This window comes from Anomalospiza imberbis, chromosome 6 (genome assembly GCF_031753505.1).
Source record: "Anomalospiza imberbis isolate Cuckoo-Finch-1a 21T00152 chromosome 6, ASM3175350v1, whole genome shotgun sequence".
Taxonomy (NCBI): Eukaryota; Metazoa; Chordata; class Aves; order Passeriformes; family Viduidae; genus Anomalospiza; species Anomalospiza imberbis.
Genome location: NC_089686.1, coordinates 5892831 through 5909988, shown reverse-complemented (window position 1 = coordinate 5909988; position 17158 = coordinate 5892831). Strand labels below are relative to the sequence as shown.

General features: G+C 38.0%; 1 protein-coding gene across 5 annotated transcripts in view; it reads right to left on the bottom strand.

Annotated features, from left to right (window-relative positions):
- The window catches only part of SLC38A6 (solute carrier family 38 member 6), a 37737-nt gene that overhangs the window by 7938 nt on the left and 12641 nt on the right, over positions 1 to 17158 (bottom strand). For all 5 annotated transcript variants that reach the window (XM_068192151.1, XM_068192150.1, XM_068192149.1 and 2 more), the window contains exons 6-12: positions 12421 to 12499; positions 7866 to 7948; positions 7337 to 7395; positions 3036 to 3101; positions 2767 to 2820; positions 1147 to 1226; positions 383 to 483 (exon numbers count right to left, since the gene is read on the bottom strand). In XM_068192151.1, the coding sequence (XP_068048252.1) occupies positions 383 to 483; positions 1147 to 1226; positions 2767 to 2820; positions 3036 to 3101; positions 7337 to 7395; positions 7866 to 7948; positions 12421 to 12499 (522 nt within the window). The remainder of the gene's footprint in view (positions 1 to 382; positions 484 to 1146; positions 1227 to 2766; positions 2821 to 3035; positions 3102 to 7336; positions 7396 to 7865; positions 7949 to 12420; positions 12500 to 17158) is intronic.

The following is a 17158-nucleotide window of genomic DNA, read 5'->3' as shown; positions in this document are numbered from 1 at the left end:
AGTGATAAATTGGTACTGCAGCACACTGCCCCCTAAATTCTACAACAAATGAAAATGTCTGTAGAATTTGGTAGGGCAAGTGCGATACCCCACCCACTCTTCTGATTGGTAATAAAAAGGTACAGTTATTTCATCAAATGTCAGCAACATTTCTAAGAAATGTGCACTTCTTCAGTTCATGTGTCAAACAGACACATTTCTGGCTCAGGAACTGCATGCAAGACCAGAAGCATGTGCTGCAAAACCCAGCTGAAAGCCTATCCCTTTGGATTTTTAAAATCTGAGGGTTCAAGTGTAATAATGCCTGAAGCATTCCAGGCAGAAGACACTTCTCTTTTATCATTAACTTTTGTTCTAAGGAATACCTGAAGAATACACTTACCATAAAATGTCAGGTACCCAAAGAGAGCAGAAATAAAGTAAATTAGGAAACTCAGACCAATTCCTGTGAGAGTTACATTCTGCATTCTCCTTTTGGACGGACTAAAATGGAGAAAGAAAAGGAAATCAAGTGTTGTTTTATCTGTATTGAGGATGATTAAACACAGCACAATCTATACAGTACCTTGCCTTTCATAAGGAAGCATTGGCCTAATTTAAGGCCACTGAGTATTTGCTGAGGTCTGTGCTGTGACTGATATTTAAGGTGGGTTTTTAATCTGGTAATTAAAAGGGCACTTTTCAAGCAGACAATTAACACTGTCCCCATCTTGTATGGAATTTAGACTTCCCAGTGTCTCTTTTAAATGAAAATTGGGATTTACCAGGATGATACCTATTCAGAGCCAGGAACAGAATCTATGTCAAAAACTGAATCAGATATGGCCAAATGCAGATTCAGTTACAGCCATAAAAATTGACTACTTAAGTACCTTAGCAAATGACCTTTTTTTTTCTCCTGATTGTCCAGGGCAGGACAATATCCTGACACTGATGATGGAACTATATTTGCTACTTTTCACTCCTCTAAGAGAGAAAAAGCCAGTACAGACTAAAACTATACATTTCCCAACACCATGAAAGGTCTTTATTCTGCAGTGTTTGATGGCACTCACCTAAAAATAAAAATTACTCAGGATTAATTTAGGGAAAGTATTAATAAAAGGATATAATTATATTTTAATATTGCATGTGTTCATACATTACCTTTGGAGCTCACAATAGATTGGCAATACTGAGGTATGGCACAGAAAAGAGAAGGCCATAGTTGGTATTGCATAAGCACTCTGAAATAGAAAGAAAACATCTTGTAAGTTGTTTGCTATTACTGCTGATTGGAAAAATATCTGTATGAACTCAGAATTCAGTTCAAGTGTTGGAAATCAGTGGAAATATTTCCAGATGAATGCTTTGAGATAAATCTCCACAAGACAGAAATGGAGTCTCTAAATCAGTCCACAAAAATTCAACCTTTTCAAGTCATGTCAGTTCAAGTGGACATAGCTCAGTTTCATCATCAGGAGAAGTCATGCTGCCTATAAGCCAAAATCTGGAAGATTCTTTTTTGACTATACTGAAGCCAAGGACTTATGTAGAAAGAGCAGGATGTGTCCCAGAGCCAGTGTATCACTTGTGAAATTCTCTAAGAATTTTTTCAAGTTCTAATATCCATGGCTACCTGTCAAATTACTGATTCCTTCACCCTGACCTCACTATTTTATTACTCCTTCAGAAAAAATTTGGATAAAACATAACAGAAAATATTAACAGGAACTATAACATGCTTTGGCATCTAAAGTTTTAAGACAGTTATGTAATTAAAGATGCAACCACACAATTAGTGGTGTCTTACTCCAAAAAATTTGTAATAAAAGAGATGAATCATCTAGTAGCTTACTGCAATTGCCAAGTAGAAGAAGCTGAACTACAACAAACACTTTTGTGCTGAAATAATCAGGTCCATACTGGTAAAGATATGCTACCTTCTATTCATAAAGCTAATTTTGACAAAGAAGTAGAGATGAGTCCCAAGATTCTCCCAAACACAAAAAGCCAGAATTTCACATTAGATGTTTCTGGTCAAACACCATTTCTTCTTTAATCTACAGATAACATTTGTCTGATATTTACATTGCCCAAGCATTTTTTTCCCTTCCCTTTTTCTTGGGAGGGTAGGGTGGACTTCTGTTTTTTCAGAGAAATGCAGCCACATCCCTCCTAGATCTCACTACAGGGCTATCCCAGATTTACTTTTTTCCCTTCCTCTTCAGCCCCCAGAGACCAGGGCTCTACATGACATTTCCTCTCCTGCAAGCCTTGATGGGTGGTTACATGATTTAAATGCCACGTTAATTAACAAATACCAGAGCTGGCACCCAGTGAGATGCACAAGATTGCATCAGGCCTGAAGAATCAGCTTCAGGTAAGGAGAAACTAAGGTTAGGTCCAGGCAGTGTCAGGGAAGCTGCTCTACCCTGCCAGGAGCTAAGAGCACACAGCCAAGTAGCACCAACTTCCAGCTGGGGGCATGGTAAGTTGCCTTGATCTGATTGCATGATGAGGCTGACCACTGCTTCATCTGTTATACTTTCTTTTTTGGTCATATTTCCAAAATATTTTCATAAATGCTAACTTGGACAGTAAGCCTTCATATCAAAAAAAAAAAAAAAGTGAGACTGGATAGCACTTGGCAGCAAGTACAGAAAATATTTCAGCAGCCCATAACGAGTTTTACACAAGGACAGCTTACCCTGGGTAAGGTTTAAACCCCAATTTTCTAAAAACCACCACCCCCCTTTAAGTTTGTGTATTGTTAATAGAGATTACCTCTTTTGAAAGATGAAAGAGCTTTGCTTTACAATCCCCAGTAGAATTTGAAACCTGTAAAACATAAATGCAAAAAAAAAAAAAAAAAAAAAAAGGCATAATGAAAGAATAAGCCCAAACCACAGACATGAAACTTTTCAGATTTTCAGTTTCTGTGATGATTAATAAAAGAAGGAATTTAAATTGCAAGCCATTCTGAAAGTGTTAATGTAAAAAAAGCATTACAGTTTACTAGTAAAATTAGAACTTCAAACCAGCACGCACTTTACCTGTAAATTCTCTATGGCACTACTCGGAGGTAGAGGACAAGGGATCGACCATTTTTTAATCATAACCTGCAGAGACAGCATATTTCTTGTATGAATGATATCCTAAAAATCAGTTTTCAATTTAGATACACATAGCTGAAGTCTCAGCCTGTTGGAACACCCAGCAGGGAGCTACACCCCCAGTCAATTACCAGGCCTGCCTGGCAGCCAGGCCACCAGAAGGAGACTCGACAGAAAAGCCTGTCAGTGCCATTCCATCCAGCTGCTCACCCTGCACAGCTGGCAGCCTTATGGCCCAGGGATCTGGAGGTGGGGCACTGCAATGGGCTCTGACATGAGCTGAAATCCAAGCAGCACTCCCAGCCCCTCTCCCTGGGCTGCACACCAAGGGCCTCCCAGCCGGAATTGCTGCTGCGTTAGCGATCCCAGCCTCGCGCCCGCAGCACACGAGCCCTCAACAGAGATAGAGCAGAGCCTAGGGCTAATCTTAAAAGGCAGAAACATATGGTTTGGACTAGAAAGCAAAGGAAAAACAATAAATGCAATTATTGTCCCAGAATGTCATTGGGCCTTCAGCTACACCCTGCTGGTTTAGGGACTGCCAAGTAAGAGGGCTGAAAATCAAAGGGAAATTAAAATAAGAAATGTTACCTCCTTTTTCAGGAGCCCGGTTTAAAATGATAGTTGCATTGCTCTTCTCACCCTAATTAATTTCCTATTGTAGTTGCCTGGCTTTAGAGGTTATAATTCTTTTGAAGCCTAGAGCAAATAATTAAAAACTTAATTAAAGACTCAGATTCATGAGAAGAATAACATGCAAGGGAGCTCTTCTCCTGGCTCAGAGAACTGTGCTTTGCATGCTGCCAAGTGGTGTTTCCCAGAGGATTAGATGCTCCCTCTTGTCACCAGTGCCAGGAGAGACAAACAAATGTTACCTCTGGCCAAAATGTGGGAAAAGAAAACTATGGGTACACAGCAGGCTGAGTGCATTGTGGCAGTAACACGTTTTAAACTGCGCAAGAACAATTCATTCAAGGTATGGAACGAGGTGGGAGCCTGCTCAACGGCAGCCTGCAAACACCAAACACTAAAATACAACTTGGGCCTGGGCTGTATTTAAAGGCACCCAAAGAGAGGAAGGCTTTGAAGGCTCCAAAGTAGTCAGCTTTGTGGGAACTCCTCCACACCAGCCCAAAGCTGGAGCAGGCACTGGAAAGGGGCATGGAGCTGAAGGGCAAGGTCTGGGGAAAGTAAAATGTGCCTGGCAGTGGTGAGGGGAAGATTTCCTGCAAGCTAAAGAGCAAAGATATATATAAACATTGCAGAGGGAGGACCAGACAAGCCAAACCTAAAAGGCTGGAGAACATTTTTCTAAAACAAATGTAAAAAAAGATTAAGAACAGACTGAAGTGGAAATAAAAGAAGACAAAATAAAATGTACCAGGTGCATTTTTAACATCTCTATTTATATTTGCCCACTTGCTTAATTATTCAATTGTATTTGGGTTTCCAATTGTAGTCTAATGAATTTCCCCAACTGGAAAGGATTTTTAAGCTGGCAGCACATCCCAGTTAGCTGACCAGTCATGCAGGCACCACAACCCTCCTCTAGAACTGTAAGCCTATTTCATATAAACATTCTTTTGAGTATAAAAAATGTTTGGTTTTAAGTGAAAAAAAACTTTAAAATCAAGAGAGATTCTAGTGGAAAAAGGGTATTTTAAGCCCAGACCAGAAACATTGCTAAAGAATAAAGTTAGAAGCTCAAAGTGTTCTAATATTGTCAGTAATTTTTTGTATCCTGCAGAGGGAAAACAGGAATCCCTTTATTCCAGCAGTACTGACAGCACTCAGCAAAGGGGCTGTCTGTGCATAACATCATCCATTGCATATGGCAGGTTCCCAATCTGCAACATGTTTTGTTCTGGGAACATAAACAAGAGATTCAGACAAACACCATCAGCAATCATTAACACCTTTGCTGAACAAGCCATCAATAATGCTGTCTCTACATACACAAAAAATTACAAATCTGTCTTTATGCTTCACCAATATATTCAGCAAGAGGGAAGGCAATAACAGAAAAGTTTAACAACCACTATTTTTTTTTCCCTGAGGATTCAAGTCAGGGAAGTATTCAACAACTGACCAACGAAAGTGCTCAGGACCTCACAGAATCTGGCTTTGAATAAATAGTTACATGTACTTGTTTTTCTCCTAGATCAGCTCATCTCAGTGTCTGCAATATTTTTGCAAGTAAAGCCTAGAACCAGTTTTTTTGGCTTTAAAAGAAGAGATACTGAGGCACAGAGAGGACATTTGAGACCCAGAACAAAGAAGTCTCCAGCCCTTTGCTCAGTGCAGTCCCTGACCAGACTGACCAGGACGTCTCTTTTCTGCAGGCTGCAGTAAAATTGTGACTTGTTGGCAAAAAGCTGAACAGATGGTGTGCACTTGAAAAGGCACAGAATTACTGTATATGCAAAATATAATTATATCACTTCCATATGACTAACACAGTTCTCTTCTGGAACAAATTAAAACATATCTGCCACACAGAAATTAACAGTGTGCAAACTAAAACACCATTTCAGCAGCACACATCACCCACTTCAAAGCAATTAGATATGAAAACTAAACCACATTTAATGCCTTTGACTTTCAGAGCCTGAACAAGTCAGAGGGAATATTCTGTCAAGAGTATTGGTTTTCTGGAAATATCCGTAATGGCTTTTAAAATTTTGACCTGTTAGATTTACTGTGCCTGCTGCTTTGCCATTTAACAAGAAAGAATAAGCAAACTTAACCATTCCATTAAAAATCCAGCAGTCTGTACTCCTTCATTAGCACTATGTACCCACTTTTTTGACAGAGAATCACAAACTAAAATCTAGTTTAACTCATCCCAGCTTGGTGTGGCTGCACACAACTCTTGCTTATACATTTGCTTTTTCAGGGACTGAAGTTGTTTTCAAATGCACCTACCCATTACAACAGCTTTCCTCAGAGATCCATGCACATTCCCTTTGAAATCCAGGAGCTGAACTGGTTTTAAAACCCTTGCAACTTGCTTCAGCCAAAGGCCTGGGTCAGCATTATAGTTATTGCTTTTTCTTACCTTCTTTTTTTTTTCCCAATTTTTTTTTCTTTTAAAGATAAATTTTAGGAAAGAGGTCAAAAGTTAAGGTAATTTATAAATATTACAAATGAATTTCCATTAACTCCGGAGAGGCTGTGGCTGCTTCTCAATATTCAGCTTAAGAAGAATACTTCCTAAGGTCCTACAAACACTGCAGCTCTCCAGGGATACCCCAGGGAGATGTTTTGACAGCTTTGAAGTTTAGTTTTATCACATGGTTTAGTTCCTAATGGATTGCCTTGGTCTCCTGGATGGCATGTTTGTTCAACTTGCCTTCAACTCTGTTTATCCCTTTGTAAAACAGGTATTAAATGCAAGTCAATGCAAGCCAGAATGACAGGGCAGAGGGGGAACATTTTTGCCAGGCTCCCAAATAAGATTCAAACAGATGACAGAGTGAGAGTTGCTCAGTTTGTACCACATATTACACATGTGCATTAACACACTTTTTCCCTTTAAAAAGAAGAAAAAAGTGCAACTTAAAGGCACATTTTCTCTCTTAGATCTGCCTAGCAGGTCTCACTTTTGATATTTGGAAACATCTACCTCACAGGGGCCTTGAGAGGGTGAACATCAGGGTCAAAAACCCCCATATGGCTCAGAGAAAAGAACTTTTCCTTTCAGCTGGAAAGGAGAATAAGGTCATTGACGTATTAATGAATCTTGTAAACTGCCTTAATGAAGTTCTAGTTTTCTTTGCCTTTTTCTGAACTCTGTCACTCCATTATACATGTAAATTTAATTTATTTTGGAGTATATTAAATTTTCTGCTGTACTAGTTGCAGTAAGTAATAGTTAGAAGTTAAGAAAACAGAATTCCATTCCTCTGCTAGTAGGGAAACAAAAATATAAGTGCCAGGTCCCTTTGCTGCACCATCAGCAAAAAATTAAAAAAAAAAAAAAAAGAATTGTTATATTTACCAGCCCAAAATATAATTATTTTAACTCTTTTCACATGCTTGGAAGTTCATACATATTTTCCCAGTCTCAGCAAAACAAATGTAATCTGTCCTAGCAAGCACATACTGAACTTGAAGAAAATTCTAAATTTCACATTTAAAAAAAGGGGGAAGGGAAGACAATTAATTTCAAAACAAGCTTATGAAAACATTCAAACAATAAGAAAAAAAAAAAAGAAGCTGTGCAGAGATTTTTAACTTACCACAAGAGTAAAGTACACCGTAAAGAAAAATGATAAACTACTTGTGTAGCCAAGAAAGCCTGTAAAATAACAGTAAAAATAAAAGAGAATTTATAAGGAAAGTGATCCTAATGTACAGCTAAAGCTTTACATTTTAGGCATGTTTTCTATTACAGTGCTTGGTATCTGGGGCTTAGGACTCAGAATAACAACATTCCAACTGCCTGTCACAGATCATTTATGTAGTTTTGTAGGGCAGAATTAGAACTGGCTTACCACTAATGGCATGCTGTAAGTAAATGCAGCTCTTTAATGTTCTGCTGTAAAGATTTTATTTTAGCATTGCAGACAAAATACTACTGCAACCCAAGTAATAGGTTAACTAGGCAGGGCTGGAAGGCAGAACACACTACAACAACTTAAGTAATCACCACCACCAGCAGCCCCCTGCCAGTTTAAATAAATAAATAACCCATTAAGGTTTAAAAGTCTTCAATTGTAATTGCTACTAAAGTAGAATAATATTCGCTTCTCTCCTTTAATTACTCACCAATTTTAGGAAGAAGGGCAAGAGGAAAAACAATGCAGACTGAAGTAAGCAGCAGCAGCAGTCTCCCATCGAGGTACCAAGACCTGTGGGAAAATTGATTCAGGACTGATACAAAGCTCAGGAGTCCTAAAAATATGTTTAACTTAGAACTGTAGTCTTAGACAAAGCAACCACTAGGACAAGAAAAAAATAATTTCCTGTCTCACATGCTATTTACATGAATTTGTACTCCTAGTTTCTACACTGATTTAAAACAGAGCTCCCAGATAATGAGGGAGGAGAGCATCATTCTGTAAGAAACCAGCACTGCAAGCAATGTTCCACAGGCAAGTGTCTGCATGGATCAGGGGTCTGATGTGTGCCAATTAATAATTCTCATCAGCACAATATGCAAATCCCTGCCTTGATTTACAGCAATGGTCAGAGGGAAGGGTATTTCTTACTCTACAGATTTCCAGCAGAAGTACTCACACAGCACAGTGTGTGTCTAAAACTGGATTACAATGAGCTGCATATTTACACACCTGAAGAAACAGCAATATCAATTCCCACTCACTGCTGAGCTTCCCTTCCTTGCATACATCCATGAAAAAGGTAAAGGACAGAAGGGATAAAAATTATGCTGATGAAATCTGGTAGAATGTTTACACATAAAACCACACATATTTTAAAAAGTATTGTAGAGGCACATTAAGTCCTCAAACATTTAAAATCTATTTGAAGCATCAAAATCCCATCTCTGAAGTGAGGAAAGCACAGATGGATAAGTTAAGGAACAGAAACATCATGAGGGTGCCTGCCCCGACTTGGCAATAACCATATCCTGTACTGATAAACATCTTGCACATCAGCCTCCAACTTTACCACCTATAAACACCTTGACTTTTGACCTTCCAGTTTATTTAGTCCAGGATATGGTTAGCACCTAATAAACAGGCAGCACCTCAAATTTATCATGAGGGAAGTACCATAACACCTGTGTTGAAGAAGAATTATCATACAGGTATATTAACTACTGCTGTACATCATGGACAGCCACTTGAGCCACTTGTTTGAAAAGAAGATGTAATGTAAGTGAACAGAGAAATTTCAAGTTTGAGGGCATCTTCACTGTATCAAAACCAAAGCAACCATTAGCTAACAATGTTTATATTAAAAATGAGTCAAAATACATCATTCTTCAAAAATTGTATATTAGCTCTGTGTCCTACTGCTACAGTGAAGAAGCAACTTTGCCAAAATCAGCTTCTTGCTGTAGCATTTATTCTTCAGGTTGTTATTATTTACCATTCATATATTTTGAAACATTTTCTTTCTTTGCAGTCTGGTGGATGTTCAGATTAGGAGGAACAGCACCATGGCAGAGAACATAAGGATCATGCACTATGTGTATGGGACCTCTGTTTAAATCTCCTGATTCCAAACCCACAGCTGCCACCGAGGCTCACAAGCTCAGCAGAACAGACAGAAAATTATTTTGGTTACTTTATGGTAAATGAAGAAACATTTGTGGGCGGGGGGGGGGAACAGAGAGGAAAACAGCAGTGAGGAAATGAAGGAGAAAAAGTAATTTTGTACACTGCTTCATTTTGGAACACCAGTTCTTATACTTAAAAAGACCTCAAAAAAACTGCATAGAGGACTGGTTATTGGAAAATGTGTCCATTTTCTTCTCAAAGTACTGTTGTAAAGTACACTTATTTTCCAAAGGCAGAATAAATGTTTTGATAGTGCCTTTAAAATCAATCTGATCTGTAAATTTAATCCTATATGATAAAGGCATTCAAAATATGAAATACAGAATATAAATCCTTGACTCTGCTGAAAAAGCTTTGGCATGCAGATGGTTCTGCTCCCTCCCCCACATTTTAACTAAAAGCAGACATTTAAAAATTGCTTTAATTTCATTCCTGAATTCAACAGAACAAGATATTCATATGTTCTAAATTAGGATCTTACTCTCAGTTCATATCAATTATACAACACACAAGCAAGACAACTTAATTGCATCAATCACATCCTCTGACAGGGTCATTAAATGTTAACAGAGGGCTCACAAATTACAACTTTTTAACACAATCCTCATTTGAAACTATGTTCATGTCATCAAAACTATGTGGAATTCTTGTTATGCAGACAGAAACATCTCCACTCAATACTAATAAGTGTTCATACTGTATGGTTTTGTTTTTTAGAAAGATATGAGGATGTGTTAGACTGGCTCTGAGCCTTTCAAACACACACACACCTGCTAACCTCCACCTATAAAAACAATTTAATGCACAGAACATTCTTTAAATGGCTTTCCCAAATGTACAGCTCGGGAAGGTTTATGCACATAAAGTACTTTCACAGATAGTTTAACTGACACTTTTGATACATCCCAACTCCAGTTAAGAGAAATTCTGCACCAAATGAAAGCGTACCAAATGCTGTAATGACTTAGCAAACACAGAACAGTTGTGCAATCCCATCTGGAAACAAGTGGCCCAGGTAAAGAAGTTGTATCAAACTATTTATGCTCTTTGCATAAATAAGTTGCTTCTTAGGCTTGGCATTTGATTACCTATTTTTGTTGAACAATTTCCTACCATTAAAAATGTCTGCTAGTAAAAATGTACACTTAGCATCTGCAAAAGAATACACAGAAACAAAAAATGTCTGCTAGTAAAAATGTACACTTAACATCTGCAAAAGAATACACAGAAACAAAAGATTATGATCTACCATGGCCATTCATATGGCAAAAGAAATTAAATATAGATGTGGGCACACATATGTGCATGTTCCTGGAATACTGCTTGGCCACTGCACTTGAACAATTTGCTTGGACAAATAGCAGAGGAGGGAAATTGTGTTAAGTAAACATTGACTGCTGCAAGAACTCCAATTTACAGAGACAGGAACTGGATGAGACCAGGCTGCCAATCACCTAAGCACTGGAGCTGTGGTTAGGATTCCTGTGGACAATTTCAGCTCTTTCTAAATGCAAAGCTGAACTTCATTCCCATCTCCAGCTGTAGTTTCAGCTAAGGAAGAAACATGAGTGTTGGCAGAGCTGACAGATCACTGAGGATTACAACAGCTCGGGTGATTTGCAATAAACAGTTCAACACTGTAACCTGAGTGCTCACATCCAGGAGATCTGAGGTAGGACCTGGATAAAGCTGTTGGGAGCATTATCCCACAGGCACCTTAATGAAGAAGTTCTCACAGTGCTTTTTTCAGACAGAACAACCCTTTGAGCAGCACAGGACTGAACCTCCAGGTTCTACCTACCAGGAGCTTTCTTAAGCTGTTTCAAAGTGTATCTTTGCTGAAAGAAAAGTCACTTTGCATAAACAGAGCTGACATAAAATTAAAACCAGTAGTAAGAGATGTTAGATGCTAAATTTGGGGTTGAACAGATTGGAATACACCAAGCAGATACAGCAGCAGCTCAACATTACTGTGTATGAAGAGTGAGGTTGAAGTATGAGCTTGAGGGAGAAGGTTACAGCACCCAAATGAAAAGCTGATAACTACCACAGCTGGAAGAGATACATCAGCAGACTAAAAATAACATATACATAAAATGTAATAGTTTAGAAAAAAAGAGAAAACTGACAAAAAATCTTACTAGAACTGTGAGGGACTGGAGGGCAGAAAGACAGAAAGCAAGATTACAGCCACAATTAATTTTTCAAATTCATTATAAAATCTAGACATTGCAAGTGCTAAAATAGAAAATCAACTAAAGTACTTTTAACAAACTGATTTCCCACTTAAAATTCACCCACAACATGCAGGAATAATACAAGCATCACACAGCCTTGAAACAATTTCAGCACATTTCAATCCAGAGCAAGTTTTGAGCTCAAACCATCTGAAAATAGCAATTTGGAAAAACAGCTGTAAGGCACTCCAAGATACACTGTTAGGAATGACAGGAGCATGGAACAACTCAAACAAGATATTTCAGTGCTGAAGCTGCAGTGTTTGCCTTAAGATTCCTTGTGACAGTTCCAATGGAAATGTGAGGAACACACTCCTTACAAACAGCTTTACAGCTCAACTGCGAAAAATAACTTCTTTACTGGGAGCCAAGTTTAGGAATTATAAACCAAGTCTGGAATCCTGGCATTTTTCCCAAGACAAGTCCAATTACTAGAGCAAGACAACAAAATATTTCCATATAAATGCCTGCCATTTTTTGTACTGTGATTTTGAATTATGGGAAGTGATAACACGACAGCAGTGGAAATGTTTCTTCTCCTCTCCCTCCCAGTACCTTCCTGCTTCCCCTTTTAAAATATTACAGGAAGGAGATTCCTGTAGATGGAATTTTGCCACTGACTTTAAGGTCATAGGATGGGAAATCGCCACGAGGAAAGAATCACGCTCTGTGTGTGTGTGCTGCACTTGCCAAATACATTTCATATTCCAACAACTCATGTAAATGACTATTTATTTTACATGTGAGATCAGAGAAGTGTCAGCACCCATCTCTTTCAGCAGTGCTGAACCCCTTTATTCTTCAAGGCAAACACAGAATGCATGAAGCACTTTTCCTTACCCACTCTCGGCTCCACTCAAAAGCCCCGCAACAGCCCCGGGAAGTTCAGACTTCACAATTAACAGATAAGATGACATGGCTGCAAACAGAAGCAGGACAGATTTAGCAGAGGAACAGCAGCATCTCAGCCAGCAGGGCTGAACCAGCGGGGCTACGCCTGGAACATCTCAGCTCTGTGTGAGACACCGTGGCACCAGAACCAGAATTTATTTTCTCATATACTTCCTTTAAAAATAGCTGCAAGTACTGCACTGATGTCAGCTAATGCCTCCAAAGAGACTCTTACAATGTGAGTCTTGACACAAGGAAAACATAATCCAAAGGACTAAAAGGCAAAATAATATAATATATAGGCTTGCCTCTCTACCTGGGAATATAGACCTACAGGCTAGAGACAGACTATAAGGCTGCAGCACTCCTCCTTCCTCTTTATGAGACATAATTCATGATGAGAGTAAACAATATTTGTTTCTTTCAATACAATAGGGTTTTTTAAGGACTCAGTTTTCATAGTTGTTCAACTGCTGTTGTACTAAATAAATATAAGACAGAAATTCAAACACAAGTATAGGACTTGAAAGGGTTTTTTAATATACTGCAAGGTTTGGTCCTTAGAGCTAAGAGGATTATCAGTGACAGATCCCTGCTTCTCATGACAAATCCATCAGCAACAAGATCCCAACAATAATATCAATTGCGGAACTGTACAGGAACTGTGAAGCAGAAGAGAAATTATTAGCTACTCTTACAGGATTATTGACTTGAAATTAAGTGGTTTTAATTCTATTCGGCAGAAAGCAATCCAAAAGCTCCTTCACAGCACCACTTATCTCCTTCACTAAATACTGTGATCAAAGGAATAAATGAGAGGGTTTTTAAATCCAATTTATAGTGTTCTGATACTTTCACGTACTGCTCATGTTGCTTTTTTATGTAACCGGCAGAGAATTACTCAAAAAAATCAAGCTTTACAAACAGTTTCAACGAGCATCAAAGCCCAAGTGAAACTAATTTCCATCCAGCAGCAGCAAGTAATTTTAGTAATGTGCCAGTAAAAGCTTAGTTACATTCAATCCCTGACAAAAACTCATCTGTTGTACTCAAATTTTACTGTTCAGTATTTAGTAAATCTTTAGAATTTTACCATGGTGTATTTATTCATGCTTTAAAATCAAAATATACGTTTCGAAAAAGCAAACCAGCAAACTTTCATAAGCTGATATTTGAAGAAGTTTGTGTGGGTTTTTTCATTTAAGAAATTTTTTGAATCTTAAAAGAAAAGATGTGTGGACTCAGACACTGCTGTACTACAGCAGTTACTGTTAAATTTTGAAGAAAGGGTAAGGTGGTCCCAATAAAGAAAGAGAATTCTATTAACACTAAGTGACATCGACCTACCACAAGGTTAAATTAAAACCATTTGGTAAGTCACTAAATAATAATATTCACTTCTTCATCATTAAAAGCTCTGGGTTTTTTCCAATATTTGTGTCTATTTAGTAACAAGTAACTGCTGACTGTGTGTGCTGAGGTATTTATCTGCTGTCCTGATTTACTCTCCTATAACAGAATGTAGGTTCAACCAGAGAGAATTACAGTATGAGTATTTTAAGTCACTAGAATTTGTAAGTAAATTAACCCAATTTTTCATGCTAATTTGCAGGCAGCTGCATAATTAATTCTAATTAAAAAAAAACAACTAAGTGGGGTAGGAGGGAAAGGAAAATTCCTCTAAATTGCAATTCAACCTTATTTAACCATTAGCCTCCTCTCCTGTATGATAGAATACTTTATACACAAGCAAGTCCGAATTTTCATATAGTTATGTCCTTCAGAAAGATTTCAAAACTAGTTCTTTTGCAGTATCCACTGCAGAAACCTTCAAATTAATTTCCAGATCAGATTTCCTCCAATATGCAATCTGTCACTCTGCCCTTGCATTCCTATTAGCCTCTGGCTAATCACTTGATCACTTACCCTTTGTTGCTCACTCTTTGTTTTTGAGAGGAGTCCTATTTCACTGAATTCCACTCCTAAGGAGGGAGCCAATCCTGCACCAAGAAACTTGTGCATGCTGAACATTTGTATGCATCTTTCCTCTTTTCTCTGGGCATATGGGAAACAATCTCACATAGTAGGATTTTTTATATTCTCTTGTTTGTACTACAAGATGAATAATGAATACTAAAAAATTCTATTTATATCTTGATGTTGGAACCCTAGATAAAAAAATACTTAATTAAAGCATCAGGATGTTGGTTTTTGCTTAAACAAGACCTAAATCTTGTGCATGAACCTGAACAGGATGCCCATACTTAATACAGTTTAAAAAGCCAAATTCTGCTTTTAGTTCATTTGCAAAGTTTTAATTCTCCTCAGGAGAAACAACTCCTTGTAGTTTACTTGGCCACCGTGTAACTCTGCAACACACTACAGAGTGAGCAAAGAACATGGTTGATTTGTTTTGTTTATAAAGATGAAACTAAAACAAGAAAACTAAAACGATGTGACAGTCTTTTTCTACTTGAGGAATCCAGAACATAGAATGTGGCAGACAAAAAGTCAGGTACCCTTTGCCCCAAATAACCATCTGTACCTCACTTCCCTGACTCAGGTTGTGTTGTACAAATAAAACCACAGCTCTCCTTGGCAGCCTTGATGTGCCACGGAAGGAGGTTACACAGCCACAGACTGAGCTGTGGCACAAGAGAACACAACAAAAAGCACAACGTCCTGGTGCTCTGATTTACCCTGAAATACTGACATGAGACACCCATTGCAGCACGGAGGGACAAGGTTTCCTGCAGAACAAACCCTGTGCAATGGCCTGGTCTGAGGCTGCAGCAACAGGGGGATGCCACAAGGGCTGAACCAGAACTGCGGGAGCAACCTGCACACAGTCACTTCCTAATTTTCAGGTTCTGAATTTCCTATTTGTATATGTTATTTGCCATTTGTATTATGTTTGTTTGAGGTAATTTTCAGTATGTACCAAGAGCTACTTGATGGAGAACAGTTCTGAACTTCCCAACAGGTCTCGACACACCAGAACTCAGCAGAAATCATAATTATGTTATTAGTTTATTATTCTGTACACTTGCACTGTGTTGAAAGCAGTAAGAAAATTGCTCTTAAAATACCTATCACTTTGCCATGATCTGAAAACTTGGTATTAGCTCTTTGACAAAAAAAACCAAAAAGTTTATTCAAATATAGAGTAATTGCTTTCCACTTCCATTACTACAGCCTGCAGTGCCAGCATGAGCTGTGACTCTATAAATACACACAGCATGCATACATTATTCAGAATGTCTGTGCTGTGCTACCAATATTGCTTAACACTGACCATATGTGCCCATATCTGAAAAAAACAGTTGCTAGAGAAAAGGTTGTTTTTTAAATAGTCCTCAAAATACCTCTTCTGAGGTAGCCCAAACTTAAAATATGTGGGTGGCTGTTTGGTTAAAAGAAAAAAAGTGTAACTTTTCTTATTATCCTACCCAAAAAGAGACCAAGTGCTGAAGTCCACAGCAAGGATGTCAGAGAATGTACAATAAACTTGTAAGGAAACATGGAATTTATGGTGATATATCCTTTCAAATAATTTCATTGAAGGGACTGACTCCTGGTTAGCTTTTCCTCATCTGCCACTGTAGACGATGGTATTAGAGCCCTATAAAGATGTCTTGCATTTTTAAGCACTGTGCAAAGATGGAAACAAGCTCCCTTCCAAATTTCCCCCAGGAGAAGAGAGAGCAGGTACTGGTTTTAATATGTCCTCTTAGTGGAGGCTTTAAAAAAAAATGTTGGGAGAACTCATTTGGTTTTAAATACAGATGTAGAATGGAGTATGTGACAGAAGATGTAATCCTTGTTCATATAGAGAATTCCAAGAACTGAAACAGGTTGTCAATTTCTTTGCTTGTCCTTCTATTATGGAGACTCATCCTGATGAATTTCTGTTCCTCTGCTTCCTTTTCCTTCTATCTTTAGCTTTTACCTGAATTAGTCTGGAACTTACCTATGGCAAGCTTAAAAAACAAACAAAAAATCCTTCTTATTGTACACAGAACACACAAGCAGCAGACTTTTTTTGGTAAAACTTCATTAGTTATAAGTGTACATTTATGCTAAAAGAATAGAAAAGTTTCCTATATAGCTCATCACATATTCCATTCTGTAGTACAGCTGCAGGCTGGTAATTTTTTTTTCTATTATTTAAAGGTTAATATTCTTTACAATATCAAACCTTCCAAGAACCTTCCATTCACTGCAATAGGAAAACACAGGAGCATGGGTCATCAATTGTTAAATTAGTACAGGAGCTGACAAACCTGCCCTTAATTAAGGCAGTTCTGCACTGGAAATCCTCACTTTGAATCAGTCAGGATAATTAGGCTTTCAGGTCAAAAGTAAACTGTGCTGTGAAAACAAACATTCGAGTTTGTTTGAAAACAGATTTCCCATACTTAAAGGAAGCTCAGTAATTCCTTAAGGTATTAAGGATGCAGGTCTCAGCATGAAAAAAGCTCTATTTTATTTTATTCCTCCATGATTTGCACCATTCATTCATTTTCAAAGTTTCTGGAGTATTGTTCTCACTGATTACACAAAGGTTATTCCCATCTGCCCCCTCAGTCTGAAAATTATATAAGTTTGAAACAAATTTTGCAAATACATTTACAACTAAACTGCAAAATGGATGAACTTGGGGGGGAGAAAGAAAAACACAAAAAAA